We start from the raw sequence: 15,967 nt of genomic DNA, 5'->3' as shown, positions 1-15,967 counted from the left end.
TCGAACCTGGGCCCCTGGCAGTGGAAACGCGGAGTCCTTACCACTGGACTGCCAGGGAATTCCCAAGATTGCTAATGATTCTATACCAAAGCACCATTTTGTGGGGAAAAGGAGGGAGTCACTTGCAGAAAATCAAAGAGATCAAGGCAATTTTTTGAAGAACCATTTTAAAGAGCACAAGCCTATTATACAGTTTATCAGCCCTTTAATTCCTTTGATGTCCTTACTTCCCAAATTGAAACAAAATATATTTGGGAAGCAACTTCTAAATGGGAGGTAACAACTCAGAAGCCAATGAATTGGTCCAATTCCAAAGTTCCAAGTTGTGTGAGCAGTAGTATTTGAGGAATCATATGGATCTGCCTCCCTAAAACAGACCAAAAAATAAGTGCTTATGTTTTGGAAATCGTGCTCTAAATAAACATTTAGGCCGGCCCAGCTGAAGTGGTATTTATTCATTGAAGCAGGGTGTAAATATAGCTGGAGAATCAACAGCAATCTCAAGCAAATCAACAGCCTCACTCGTTTCCATCACTTTCCCCACTCCTAAGGCCTGTCCACATACTCAGGTTCTTGCCTAAATGTACAAACATTTTGCTTGGAGAAAATGGAGTTTGCCAGTTCTAGTCTAAAGACCCTTCTCAGGCAGCCCACCTTAATGCATTCAGCCAGTATTTATTGAAAGCACTGTGGTTACCAGGCATTATTCCTATGGGCTTTAAGGAAAACATAAGATGATCCAATAAAAATATAATATAAACCACATATGTGAGCCACGTGTGTAATTTAAATTTTTCTAGTAGCCACATTAAAAAAAACCAAGTGAAATTAATTTTAATAATATATTTTATTTAACCCAGTATATTTAAATACTGTCATTTCAATATGTAATGAATATTTTAAAATTAATATATTTTACATTCTTTTTATGTACTAAGTCTTCAAAATCTGATGTGTATTTTACACTTAAAGCACATCTCAGATTCAGACTATCACATTTCAAGTACTCAATAGCCATATATGGCTATTGGCTACCATATTGGACAGCACATATCTAAATTGTTCTAACCTGTTAGTGCTGCTCACTGTACAGTCCTTCAGATTTAGCCCCTAGCAATAAAAATGGGACTTTGCCTCCCACTAACTAAAGTTCCCATGCATGCAACAGGAGGCATATCCTACACAGGATTATCTATAATATAGTAAACTTTGTTGGAAAGCCATATAGGAGCCAACAAGTAGAATGAGATGGGAAGCTTCTGGAGGACAGGTGCCTCAGCTCACACTGCTGCTCTGCTCTCTACCCTTCCTCATCCCCTCACATCCCTACCCTTTATCTCTCCCGTCCCCCAGCCCTGTCCACCTGCCCACCCCACCTCCCCCTGGCCTGTAGCTTTGGCCTTCAAAGGGCACGCTCAATACCTATTATTGTCTTGATTCTAAGTGTAACATTTATTGTGTATTGAGCACTAATCACAGGCCAAGCACTGGAGATATAGGCATAAACCATACAGCCATACAAGGTCAGATAGAGGTGTGTGCTATGAAGAATAGAGCAGTGTTTCCTGTGTAATAGTGAAGGAGGATGGCATTTCTGTATTCTAGAACTTCTTGGGGTTTCAGAATGTGTTTATATGATTTTCTTTTTGTATGTATAGTTTTTATTTATTCTGTCAGTCACTGCCCTCATAGTACTGGAATTTAGTTGAAAGAATAAAGCATTTACATCTAATCTGCTTGTTTTGTAATGTACTGATGTGTAGTATGTGGTAAGGAGATAGCAAGTGACTGAGGCCAGCTACTCCTTTAGAAAGAGTGGTCAGGGCTGGCCTCATTGACAAAGCAACATTTGAGCAGAAGACCAAATGAAAAAGGGACAAGTCATGCAGACGTCTGGGAAAGAGCTTTGAGGCATAAGGAACGACAAACACAAATGCCCTGAGGTTAAACGAGTGACTTGGGAGAGGCAGACTCAGCAGCCATTGTCAGGTGCAATGAGAAGTAAGGAGATGCCAGGACTTCCCTGGTGGTCTAGTGGTTAAGACTCCGTGCTTCCAGTGCAGGGGGTGTGGGTTCAACCCCTGGCCGGGGAACTAAGATTCCACATGCCATTCAGTGTGGGAAAAAAACAAAAAAAGTAGGGAGATGCCAGAAACAGATAAGGTCAGAGGAGGCTATGGACCAGATCTTGCAGAGTCTCACAGGTGACACTGAAGACCCAGGATCTATTCTAAATTTTATAGGTACCTCTTGGAGATGTTTAAAGAAAGAAGAAAAATTATCAAATTTAACATTTTAAAAGATCATTAGACCTTGGGTTAAGCAGTGTTTTCTCAGGTACAACATCAAAAGCACAAGCAACAAAGGAAAAAATAGATGAATTTTGAATTTCATCAAAATTTTAAAATTTTGTGCTTCAGAGGACACCATCAAGAAAGTAAAAAGACCACACACAGAATGGAACAAAATATTTGCAAATCACATATCTGATAAGGGACATGTATCCAGAATATATAAAGAACACTTACAACTAAACAACAGAAAGACAATCAAATTTTAAAGTGAGCAAAGGATTTGAGTAGACATTTCTCCAAAGAAGATATACACATGGGCAATAAGCACATGAAAAATGCTCAATATCATTAGCCATCAAAGAAATGCAAAACAAAACCATGATGAATTACCACTTCACATCCACTAGAATGCCTCTCATCAAAAAGACAGTAACCGGTGTTGGCAAAGATATGGAGAAACTGGAACCCTCATACATTACTGATGGGAATGTAAATTTGTGCAACCTCTTTGGAAAACAGTCTGGCAGTTCCTCAAAAAGTTAAACATATCATTATGACCCAGCAGTTCCACTCCCACATATATACCCAAGAGAAATTAAAACCTACAGGATGTCCACACAAACACTTGTAGACAAATGTTCATAGCAGCATTATTCATAATAGCCAAAAAGTGGAAACAACCTGTATGTTCATCAGCTGATAAATGGACAAACAAAATGATATATCCATACAATGGATTATTATTTGTCAATAAAAAGGAATGAAGTACTGATACACGTAACAACAAAGATGAACTTTGAAATGTTATGCTAAGTGAAAGAAGTCAGACACAAAAGACCATATACTGTATGATTCCATTTATATAAAATGTGCAGAATACACAAAGTTAATAGGGACAGAAAGTAGATTAGTGGTTGCCTAAGGCCAAGGTATGGGGTGAGAAGGATAGGGTGAGCAAAAATAGGCAGTGGACTGTAAATGGGTACAGGGTTTCTTTTTATCATGTTAAAATAGATTGTGATGATGGTTGCACAACTCTGTAAACATACTTAAAATCATTGAATTGTATAAGTGAGTAAATTTTATCATTTATATATAATATAAAACTTATTCACATTAGATATAATATGAAATATATTTCAATAGAGCTATAAAAACATCATTAACTTCTGGCTTGACATTAGACCTGGAGTCAGCAAACTATTTACATCCCATGGACCAAATCCAGCCTACTACCTTTTTTGTACAACCTGTGAGCTAAGAATTGCTTTTACAGTTTTAGATGGTTGAAAAAAATCAAAAGAAAAATATTTTGTGGCACATAAAAATTATATGAAATTCAAATTTCAGTGTTCATTAACAAACTTTTATTGGAACACACCAAGCTTATTTGTTTATATATTGTCTATAGCTGTTCTCAAGCCACAATACAGAGTTGAATAGTTGCAACAGGGACTATATTCTCAAAGCCTAAAATATTTACTATCTGGCCTTTTACAGAAAAAATTTTGTTGACCCCTGGCCTAGACTCTACTGGGGCAAGGGAGGAGCAGGAAGACAAGTTAGGAGGCTCCTGAAGCATTCAAATGAAAGATAGTGATGGTTTGGCCTAAGGTGGTAATGGTAGATTTAGAAGTGTTCAAATTCTGGATATGTCTTGATGACAGAACTGATAGGGTTTGCTGATGAATTGGAGGTAGAGTGAGAGAGAATGGATAACTCCTCTGTTTGTATCCTGGGCAATCAGGTGAAAGATGTATTCTGAGGTGCAGGCTCAGAGGGAAAAATGAGGAGTTTGGATTTGAATGTATTAAGTTTGAGAGGCAAGAAAATGGTGTTTGTTAAACATCCAAGTGGTGATGGGGAGGAGGCAGCCAAATGTATAGGTGTGGAATTCATGGAAGCAGTCAGGTCTAGAGACATAAATTTGGAGTCATCAAAGTTGGTATGTAAATCCATGAGCCTGGATGCTTAGGAATGTCATATCTTGTTCACAGGGGAGATATAAACTAGTCATTACAGGTCTGTATATTAATGTCACAGTGCTTCCTAGGACCGTCTGTGTAATTTGGGAAGTCCCCTTTGTGTAAATGTAAGCTGCTCCAAGCCTCTCATGCTATCAGCTTGGTTGGGAGTCATAGCTGCTACTGCAGAGTGTGAAATTTTTCTTCAGGGTAACTCACAAGGGTTCAAGGTTCATGGCAGACTGTTGATTCCCTTTCACTTGCCCCCTTGAAGTCCACTGAGGACTTAGTACGTTGACAGTACATGCTGCTTGCGTTTCCTTTTTCATTGCCTTCTGAGGACTTCTAAGTTTGGAAACTTAAATCGTTCCACCTGTGAGTGTTCGGCTACCAGCAAGCAACCCAAAAACGCCTGCATTCCTTGTGCTCAAGGGAGCCAGAGAGTTTTTATGTTGATCACACAAATGATGCTTTTAAGAAAACAGACCACTGACGAGTCTCACATTTCCTATTACTCATGATGTGAAGACAGATTACCACTGTGATCTTGTAAAGGAAGATTATGTAAACAGCAGATATTTATCCCAACAGTGTAGCTCATCTGTGGATATGGGTAAGTGGACACCTCAAGTGTAAATGCCTTGACATGGCATCAGGGCTCCTCACAGGACAGCCCATCTGCTTGTCCTGACTCATATCCCAACACATATACATACCTACATGCATGCATGGGCACATACGCATGCACATATGCACGCGCACACACACACACACACACACACCCCTCAGTGTTCAGGCATGTCACTGAGCACCCTAAATGCTTTCTCTCCACACCTTTTCACTTGCTGTTCCCTCTTTCTAGAATGCTTCCCCTTCAAGATTTAGCCTAAATGAGGCCCACTGGAAGACTAGCCTGACATTTCCAGGTAGAGTTTTGCCTCTCTGCTCTCAGATCAGTGCTAATTCTGTTGAGACCATGTATTCATAATGTCTTTCTCCCTCACTAGCTTGTATTCTTTTCATGTTCACATTCCCAGCATCTCAGTACTGGGCCTGTAACAGGTGTTTAATAAATATCTTCTGAGAGAACATTGAATGATATACCCAAGATGACCTGTGAAGGCTGAATCTACTTCAGGGTGAGGGGGCTGGAGCTGGCAGTGGAGGGGCAGGTTTGAGACGATGATACGTGTGTCTTATTTGGCTTGTTTGGCTGATAGCAGCTGTTCTGAATATCCTTTTGTTCTACCGGCCTTGCTTCCTTTGAGCTTCCAAGTGGTGCTGGCCCTCCTTGTCTTTACAAAGCAGTTGGAGATTTGCAATCTCCCCCAAGCTCTCTTACCATCACATTCCTTCCAACAGTCCACATCAGAGCATAAGGCATCTCTGAGCACTGCTGCTGCTTTGGAAAACCTCCGTTAAGTCCCAAGGCTCTGCCAGTAGGGCATTTGTCAGCCATCTTTTGGCAACCACATACACACACACACACACACACACACACACACACACACACACACTCACCCCTGTGCCATCAGTCTTATGTTCCATCTGATTGACATATTTTTTCACTATTATCTAGGCCGAAAGCAATATCAGTTATCTTTGTGCTAGCAAGTAGCCATTTGAATTCAGGTCTGTATTTCCCTAAATAAATCCTCCCTGTAATAACTTTCTGGGTCATAATATATAAAGAGTAAAAGTACTAGAAGTAATATTCAGGCAGAAAAAAAGGGAATTGAAGTCCACAGAAGACCAGCCACATGCTCTGTGGCAACTTCAGTCAGCAAAGCCAAAGGACAGCTGGAAGCATGGGCTCTCTGAAGTGCTCTTCACTCATTCATTCATTCATTCCACAAAAATATAGTGAGATCCCACAGACACTATTGTGGGTGCTGCAAATACAGCAGAGAACAAAACAGGCAGGGTCCTCCTGGCCTTGGAGATTATATCTACTAGGGGAGACTGGCAGACAGTAAATAAATAAGTAGGTGTTATTGACACCAACAAGGCATGTTGAAGGGGTTAAGGGATGCTTCCCATGGATTCTTACAGCACCCAAATGGCTTCCCATGAGAAGAAGCCCTTGTATTTCTAGAAATCAGAGCAAGGATTGGCTGAGAAAGTTTAGAAAAAAACCTAGTTGAGGCTCCTGGGCCTAATGCTTCCAGCATGTCTTGAGTGGCAGGAATTGTGATCTTTGTATATTTACTTGTTTGTGTGTTTTTGTTTTTTTTTTTCCTTTTCAAGATTTGTCAAGCACACCTTTTTTGGGGGAAAATGGTACTGCTTACACTTTACATTAGTGGAAGTAGCAGGAAATGGAGATTTCATTTCTATAAATTAGATCATTCTTCCCTCAACTAGCACATCTCTCAAGCTAGTTGGACTCTCATTACTGACCCGCCCCAAAGGACACACCTGGGTACCAAAGAGCACCTCCAAATAGTGCATCTAGGTCCATCCTCAAACAGGTTGTTCTCCCAGGTAGGGATTTCCCTCCCCCAACATGTCGCCTCCCCAGTGGCTGATTTAGAGTTGTTCAAGGGCACCACTGTTTCTTCCACTGAGAATCTCGGGATTTGAATCTGCAGATAAAGTAAATGGCAGGTTCAGGTTCCAGTGATTCGGTTAGCTTAGGATAGGCTTGGAATGATATGCTGTCTCTTGCAAGCTCTCCCTAGTTTCACTTCCTTTTCATGCTACTTCACCCAATGTCTTTCAATCCATTACCGATCAGACCCAAGCTGAGCCCTTTCTTCCTGTCATCCTGTCTCCATCTCCTTCATCCCTGTCTTTCACCCCATTAGATCTTCCCTCTGGACTCCAGCTCCCAAGTTGGAATTGCTGCCTCCACTGTCCTCTGAACTCTCTGGTCTCTGCCCATTGTAATCCTGAGCTGGCTTTTCCTATGGTTTTGGATTCTCACCATCTTTCTCAGTTTTTATGAGTGCAGTCTGCTTCTCTGCCAGCTCCTTTTGGCTCCCCCATGTCTCATTTTGCTTTTCATTCCAGAGGACTCAGCCCTCCAGCCCTCCATTTTTATGCATTCTTTCATTCAACACAGCGGTTCTGAGCACTTATTACATGCTAGGCTCTAGACTAGAAGCTGGGGTTGCATCAATCCAGTCCTTTTTCCAGGAGCCTCGGTAGAGGGGGACGGACAGGGCTGAAACCAAGCCAGAGGCTGAGATAGAAAAGTTTGCAGGGGTCTGTGGGAACAGAGGGGGAGGATGAACCACTCTGGCTGGGGGAGGCTCCAGGCTCTTCAGGCAGGGAAGGGAGGAGAGAGGTATTTTGGGAAGAGGGAACAGCATACATAAAGTTGAGGAGGTATCACTGAACATGGTGTGTCTTTGGAGTTTTATGCAGTTAATGTCACAGATGATGGGGTGGAGACAGAAAGAATGGTGGCAGGTGAAGCTGGAAAGGTAGTTTGAGATTTGACCACTAAAAGGAAGGAAACTAACATAATATTTCCTTTAATCCTTACAACCTCTTCCAGATTTTACTGTCTCCACTTTGCATGTGAGGAGCCTGAGGCTTGCAGAGGTTAAGTGACAAATGGGAGGCAGCTGGTTAAGAAAAGTGGTTAAGAGCACAGGCTCTAGCATCCTGAGTTCCAGTCCTAGCATCTCCACTTACTTGGGGCACTGAGTACTCTTTCTTTTCCTGGATCTTGTTTCCTATTTGCTAAAAGAGAGTGATAGTACTAGAGCCTACTTTGTGAGTGGGGGGACGTTATGAGGATTCAGTTTAAAAGTGCCTGAGCAGTAAATGTTAGCTCTTAAGTGTCAGAGTCAAGACTGAAACCCCAGTCTGTCTGAGTTCAAGGCCCTTGTATTGTTCGTGTATACCCTGCTCCTGGTTCTTGATTGTGAAGGAGCTTACGTGCACTGCTAAAGAGAATTTGGACTTGATCCCATAGGTAATGGGGAGCACTGAAGATTTTTAGGATGGGGAGTGGTTTGGACTCATTTTCCTGTTTGAAAAATCACTGAGTGGAGAGGGCCTGGGGACAAGGAGACCAGGACTGGGGGAGGGGAGAGGAGAGAAGGGGTGGTGCCAAGAGCAGAAGATGGAGTCCTAGGACTTGCTGGCTGACTGGGTGGAGATAGTGTGAATATCATTCAAATCACAGTCCCTGCTTTGAATCCTTCAATGGCTTCTCTTAACCAGGGTATAGACTCCTCATCCCAGCTGACAGCTCTTCACTCTCTGGCTCTTATTTACTGCTCTGAATTCACCTCACACACTCCCTCAACCTCCATACACCTTAAACAAAGCCACATTCAAGGCAGAGAAGCAGGTGGCTGAGCATATATCCCTACCTACTGTCCCCCTGACCCTGTCCTGTCCCTTCTGTGCACAGTCACCATTTTCCTTTCTTTGCCTCACAGCACAAATACTGCCAGGCTATTATCCCTCACCTTAACTCAATAATCCTGCCCACCCACTGATACAGAATCTGTTCCAGCCTCTCAGTAACCTTGCTGGCACCTCATTTTTATTCCTCTTTGCCCAAGACCAACTACTCCCTCATACGGAAATCAACCTCTCACTGATTTTCCTCCTGAGAACGGCTACAGTTTGACATAGAAGCTAAAGTCGTGTGCAGTCTTGAGCAAAGAGAGACAAGAAAGCTTGGGTCCCCTTCCAATGCTGTCGAAAGAAATCCCAAAGTTCCTGGAGGTCCTGAAACTTCATAACTGATGCTGCCTCTTATCTCAGTATATGTAAACTGTGGGATCCAGGCACAGTATCTGACTGTGGCCCTAGTGTTGTACAAGTATTTCTCGAATGAATGAATGACAGACTCACTTCTGCTGTTTCACGCGTGCACTGTTCTCCTCCATTGTCAGTGCCAACAGGAAAGCACTCCACATGACCCTTCCATTGTCCAGTCCTTCCACAAATCCATCAGCCCCCCAAAGTGGGGAAGATTACCCGCTCCGGTCCTCTCCTTTTACAGACCTTAAGCAGTTATGAGGGTGCATTTTATAGCCATGGCCACCAGAGGGCTCTTCTCAAAGCTCAGGATTCCCTTGAGCAGCTTCACAAGAGCTTCACCTGTGTAGCTAAGCAGGTTCTTTTATTAGTTTCATACTGCATCTGAGGTGTTCTGTCCATTCTGAGGCTCTTAGAGAAAGAACTGGTCATGTGGTGCCTTTAGAGGACTACTTTTCCAGCTATTTCCAAAAATTTCTTGGGAAAATACTATTTTCTTCTAAGGAAGGGACAGAAAAAATGGGCTTGATGTTATGGTAATCTGCGCCCTGTGCAGGACTTTTTAGGGAGGGTAGGTCCCTGAATGTGGGCAGCATGAAGACTCTACTCTGGGCTTCAGCCCAACCTAGCTGGGGTGCTCCATTCCAGCCTCAGCCCACCCCTGGTCACCTGCTCCTTCAAGTGGAGAAGCTGGACTTGGAAGACTGCTTGGGCAACTCACAAATCCTTTGACTGCAACTGTCTCATCTATCTCACAGAGCAAACACCACATCTATCTCACAGAGCGTGTCAGGGTAAATGAGCAAATGTAGGTAAAAGTGCTTTGAAAAGTGTGATGCTCAGTGCCACCTCCATTTCCCTACTTAAATAAATCACATTCCAGGATTAGGATGAGCACAAACAATAAGCAGATCACAATTATAACAGGTCAAAAGGGTTTCTGAACTCTTGAGGAGAACTGATAGCAGAAAATCTCAAGTTTTTAATTATTAAATATAAATTACTCTTAAGATTGCATAAGATAAATTTCTATCAATCAAAATTATAATCCAGAAAAAATTGTTTCAAAATCAGAAAAGAAATAGTCATTGATATTTTGAATATCAGCATATCATCTTATAGACGTACATTTTTATATTTTTGTAAGTGACTATTTCAAAACATTTTACCAAAGTAAGTCACAAACTATTTTTCCTGGTATTTTACCCTAGAATTGGTAGATAGTTACTTGGTTTAAAATTTTCAAAGCAATAATCTTCTTTATCTCACAGACTCTAGATAATCTGAAGGAAGGGAAATACCATCTACGTGTGAGGCCTGCAGACATACCTGTTGCTGAGAGAGCATCTTTGAACTACTGGCGAACATGGAAGTGTATCAGCAAACCCTCAGAATTTCCTATAAAAAGCCCAGCCTTCACAGGTATAACCACAGGATGACCTTCTCTGAAGCCCAGACCAGCTTCCCTTCTCACTCTAACAGAAGTGGCTTCAATCCAGAGAGTGCCCTGATTTCTGAACTAGTTCTGGATGATTCCTCTACCTTCCTGTCATCTCCTTTGAGCTTGTACCTGCCACATGCCCTCTCCATGACTTCTTACTCACTGGAACTAAACATCCTTCTCCATGTTCATTCCCCTGCATGCTGGTTTCACTTGGGCAAGGCTGGGCTGCATTCCACCCAGTCCTATTGGTCAGGGCACTCCACCATACTTTCAAGTCACCTCTAACCACCACACAAGGAATGTCTCCAAATGATCACTGTCTGGTGGGTGCCTTGCAGTATAGATCCACCTACCTGGGACACCAGAATAGCCATTCATGATTATTGATGGGTTTTGAGCTTTCGGGAGAGTCAAAAGGATCTGTTTTATCTGTAGGTCATCTATTTTATCTGTGGTTGGTTAGATCAATTCAAAAAAAAACAAATAGGTAACCAGTGTGAATTTAATGACTGAGTATATAAGCCAAAATTTCACATGTCCCACTGCCCTTCACTGCAGAAAAACTAGATTTCCATGCCCTGCTCCCCACCACACTTCTGCCAAACCTAGGGTTACATCTGAAAAGAGTGAGTGAGAAGAAGGAGGTATCTGGCAGGGACCATCTCTGGGGTGATCTCTTCAGCTTCCTCTGGGGCCCCTGGGTCAGTGAGAGCCCTGCCCACTTCTGAGAGCCCTGGCCCCTGGGAGGTGGTGACGCCCCTCTGCATGTTCTCCTCCAGGCCTACATGATAAGGCACCTTTGGGACTTATGGATACACCACTGTTAGACACAGAAGAGGACGTGCACTACTGCTTCCTGCCCCTAGACCTAGTGGCCAAGTATCCAAGCCTGGTAACTGAAGACAATCTGCTGTGGCTGGCTAAGACCGTGGCCCTCATCGAGTGCGAGTGCAGCGAGTTCCGCTTCATTGGTGATTGCTCTATCTAGGGGGTTGGGGGAGGGGGAGTGGGGGGAGGGGGGTGGGGGTGGCAGCAGGCTGATAGGACCCATCCACCCCTCCTAACCCCACACCACTTGGAGGCCCAGCTTGGGGCTTAGGGCCTCAGGAGCTTCCCTGGGCAGAGCTGGTGGAAGCGTGACAGAGCCTTCCTGGAAGCAAATGGATTCCCAGCATTATACTCCCACTAGCCTCAGGGCTATTTTATCCCCTGTTCATTTTGGAATGGCCTGGGTGTAAAGGGGCACTGGAAACTAGCTGCAGTGGTGTCACGGCCACAGGAGTTGGTGTAAAGGGCAAGACCCTGAGCTGGACTCCAAACTACTTATCTCTCTGCCTTTATGTATCCAACTGGGCTCTAGACCTCAGTTCCTCTCACCATAAAATGAGGGAATAGGGTTGTTTCAAAGGATGGTCCCTTCCTCCTCTCACTTCCACTAAACTCAGGATAAAAGGGGAGAAGGGTGGATGGTGAAATGTTCCCCAGAATCATTGTAGAATTGTCCACCTGAGCTAGTGGCCTAAGGGGGGATGAGATCTTCAAGCCTGGACAGAAGAGACCCTCCCTCCTCCACCAGGACAGGTTCTGGTGGGGTGTGAACTGAACTGATTCCAAGATGCTGCTGCTGCCTGTATGAATAGGGCAGGAAATACCCAAATTGTACTGGGGACCAAATGCCTGGAACCCCAGCCTTTCATAGTCACAGTCACCTGGAAAGTTGTCTATAATGTGCTTCTGAATCTCCAAGTTGATTCACACAGGACAGTAGCATTGGCTCCATCTCTGCCTCCCACACTGCAGTCCAGGCAGGGAAAAACTGCAAGAGCCACCTGCCAACCCAGGCTCAGCCAGGCCCTTCCTCTCTAAGTGGCAAGACAACTCCCTCTTTTGGAATGACCTGCTCTTGGGTCAAGACTCACAGGGTAAGTCTCAGGGCCAGTGTGTGCTCACCAGGAAGACCTGGCTTGGGAGCCCCAGGCCAGCCCATGGGAAGCCACACCCACGGACTCAGACACAGGAAAACAAAGTAATTTGGGGTTTTTCACCTTGAAAACCACAGACTGAAAGCTAATCTAACCAGGTATGTTTAGAAATTGTTTTGGAATAAGGAGCCCCTAGGATAAGTTGTAGCACCAAAAACCTGCCAAAACCTGGACCTGCAATTAGATCAGAAATAACCTTGTTAACCCATTTTGTTTCCTTTTGTTTTTCAAGTGAATTTTCTCCGCTCACAGAAGATTTTACTACCAGATAATTTCTCCAACATAGATGTGTTAGAAGCAGAAGTGGAAATTCTGGAAATCCCTGAGCTCAGTGAAGCTGTGAGGTTGTACCGAATGAACATGGGTATGTCACCAGGGGAACCTTGGCCTCCCCTTGACATCCTGAGGCAGTCTGGGCTTTAGCCAGAAAAGCCAAAAACAAACATCTTCCCTCCCACAACCACTCTGGGCTTTGGGTGGTAGTGAGAGAAGTGGGTGTTCTGGCTGACTTAGAATCTGAGAAGACAAATTTCAGTCTGAAACCCAGTGTGCCCTCTGTCTGCTCAGTCTTGCCACTGACCTATAGGTAGCTCAGCCCAGCCTGGGTGGGGAAACCGGGCCAGAGTGTCCAGGGGAGGGAAGTTGGGCCTGAGGCCGGGCTTGCCAAGGTAGGGGAGGTCTGCCCTCCTTGTGGATGTGTCAAGCAACTGGGAACTTGTAACTAACCCCTACCTGCCACTCCCATCCTTCCTCTTCCAGGCATAGCTGGAGGGCGTGGGAAATTCCCCATAGGACTTCAGTTATCCCCCACACACCCCAGTTCCTTTGTCCCCCCTACTTCAAATCCCTGGCTGCTGTGCCTGTTTCTGCCTGCTCCTGACACTTCCTGACCCTGGTCCAGGCCTTCAAGTTCCCGGCCCAACCTCATTCCAATTTGCTCCTCATATTTTTTATTTGCCTTTCACCATCCCATTTCCCAAATCCTGCATGTCTATGGACGCTACTGCGCATGTTGCAGGAGCTAGCTACCTTAGTGTGGCCTCAGCTGGCATTCTGAGAATATATAGAACTGTCTTGCACATGTGAAGTTTGGCCTGCATGTCACCAGATACTTATTCCATGGGAATCAGACTTTCCCTACTTTTAGGCCAGCTCTCCCAGACTCCTCCCCAGGCAAGTGGAGTCCTATCCTATCTGGGGGTAGTGGCATCCTGCTGCAGGTCTCAGGAGCCTGTCTTGGGATCTTACAACCCACTTCAAAGGGTGTAAGTTCAAACCTCTCCCCCAAAGACTTCTGTTCCTTCAGAGAACGTGGGTCAGAGAGATGAGTAGACCGGTGCATGCTGCACAAGAGCTATGTTAAGTTGGAAGGGAAGCATGCCTGTGGACAGGCTCTGTAAGCCATAAAGCAGCCCCCAAACACAAAGCATGTTTTTTGTCTTTTATAAAGCACTATAACTAAGGGAAACAGCTCTCGTAGCCTTGGAGGTAGAGGCGCTCTCAAATCTCAGCTCTGCCCCACCTAGCTTTGGTATTTGGGGCAAGGTTCTTAACTGGCCTCTCAGGACACAGTTTCCTCATCTATGATAAGAGGAGAGTACTACCCCTCTTGTAGGATTGGAGATGACGCATGAAAATCACCTGGCAGCTTGCCACTGGCCCACTGTTGCCACTGGAACAGGGTCCTGTAGACTGTGCATTGTGCCCACTGCAGGAGAACAAGGTTTCACCCATAAGCCCGCAATTCAAATATCCAACCTGAAAGTAACACTACACAGTGTGTCTCCGGGGAAAATTCTGCCCAAGAGTGATAGGGACTGTGAATCCGGGAAGCCTGTAATGCACATTAGGTTCAATGCTGTGGTTGTCATTCTTTACCCATGGATAATTAGAGCAGAGTTTGGAACTAAGGGAAATTCCTGCAGAGGCTGGGGCCAGATGGCTGTTATTCTGAAATTCAAATGTTAGTGATAACAGCTAATTAATCTACCCCCCATACCCACCCCGCCTCTCAACAAATAGTTTTGACCTCTAAACCTGACTGAATATAAGAAAAACTATACTGATTTCGAGCGGATCCATATTTGGCTGTGCAAGGAAATAAGCTCCCTCAAAGTCTCTTTAGTTACTGATTTAAGGCAGCAGTAGGAAGCAAGACCCAAAGCTTCCAGTACAGTTATGACCATGAGGGATCTAGGAGTCACCCCTTTCTCTCTGGCACAGGTGGCTGTTCCCGGACCTCCTGTCCTCCTCCAAGCCCTGGGAAGGGGGGCCGTGCAGCAGGCCTAGAGTCTGTGAAGCCACTGTACATGATGACCCTGGGTCTGCTTGTCAAGTACCCAGACTCCGCACTAGGACAGCTCCACATCGAGAGCACTCTGGATGGAAGTAGACTGTACATCACTGGGAACGGGGTCCTCTTCCAGCACGTTAAGTAAGGCCCTCCTCAGAGCACAGCTTGGTCCCACTCAGGCTGAGCTTTACCTTTCTTGAGGAACCAACCTGGGGCCCTGCCCATGAGCCAGAGATTGTGTCCTTGGGGACAAAATGATCATTTTAGCCACTCCCACTACCCACACCAGCACCACCAAATTTGGGCCTCGGAGGAGAGGCCTGGTGCCAAGGTATAAGGTTCCCAAGGTTCAAAGGTCTCACACTGTTTCATATTTCCATCCTCTGTGATCTATTGCTCTGGTTCTAGCCCTGTGCTAGGTCTGAGGTGACCAGGCCAATCACAACACTTAGGGTGCTGGATAGTCCCCCTCCTTCAAAGGTCCTCCCCACAACCCTTGGGAGGCTCACTGACACACAGAAAGAGCCAGGGGTGAGCCCCCCCAAGAAGCAAGGCAAGGCAGTCTTCCTGGAGGAGGTGATACCTGGCCTCTGCCTTGTGGGATGAGCTCAGAATGTTCCCATTAGTGCAGGGGCATGGATTCTAATCCTGTTTTTTTAATTAATTTAATCAATTCGTTAATTAATTAATTTATGGCTGCGTTGGGTCTTTGTTGCTGTGCACGGGCTTTCTCTAGTTGTGGCGAGAGGGGGCTACTCTTCGTTGCAGTACATGGGCTTCTCATTGCAGTGGCTTCTCTTGTTGTGGAGCACCTGCTCTACGCACGCGGGCCTCAGCAGTTGTGGTGCACGGGCTTCAGTAGTTGTGGCTCGTGGGCTCTAGAGCACAGGCTCAGTAGTTGTGATGCATGGGCTTAGTTGCTCCGCGACATGTGGGATCTTCCCGGAACAGGGCTCAAACCCATGTCCCCTGCATTGGCAGGCGGGTTCTTAACCACTGCACCACCAGGGAAGCCCCTAATCCTGTTTTTTTTTGTTTTTTTTTAGATATTTGCCATGTATTTCTTCTTAGGTCTTTTTTTTAAATTAATTAATTAATTTATATATATATATATTTAACATCTTTATTGGGGTATAATTGCTTTACAATGGTGTGTTAGTTTCTGCTTTATAACAAAGTGAATCAGTTATACATATACATATGTTCCCATATCTCTTCCCTCTTGTATCTCCCTCCCTCCCACCCTCCCTATCCCACCCCTCCAG

At 44.7% G+C, this 15,967-nt stretch overlaps 1 protein-coding gene across 1 annotated transcript in view; it reads left to right on the top strand.

The window, feature by feature from the left end:
* Positions 1-15,967, top strand: part of KCTD19 (potassium channel tetramerization domain containing 19) — a 32,284-nt gene that overhangs the window by 7,164 nt on the left and 9,153 nt on the right. Inside the window, exons 3-6 of the mRNA XM_060130729.1 lie at positions 10,255-10,405; positions 11,207-11,398; positions 12,642-12,773; positions 14,633-14,843. Coding sequence (XP_059986712.1) covers positions 10,255-10,405; positions 11,207-11,398; positions 12,642-12,773; positions 14,633-14,843 — 686 coding nt within the window. The remainder of the gene's footprint in view (positions 1-10,254; positions 10,406-11,206; positions 11,399-12,641; positions 12,774-14,632; positions 14,844-15,967) is intronic.

This window comes from Lagenorhynchus albirostris, chromosome 19 (assembly GCF_949774975.1).
Source record: "Lagenorhynchus albirostris chromosome 19, mLagAlb1.1, whole genome shotgun sequence".
In the NCBI taxonomy this organism is placed as follows: Eukaryota; Metazoa; Chordata; class Mammalia; order Artiodactyla; family Delphinidae; genus Lagenorhynchus; species Lagenorhynchus albirostris.
Note: the sequence above shows the minus strand (reverse complement) of the source record. Positions and strands in the feature narration are given on the sequence as shown.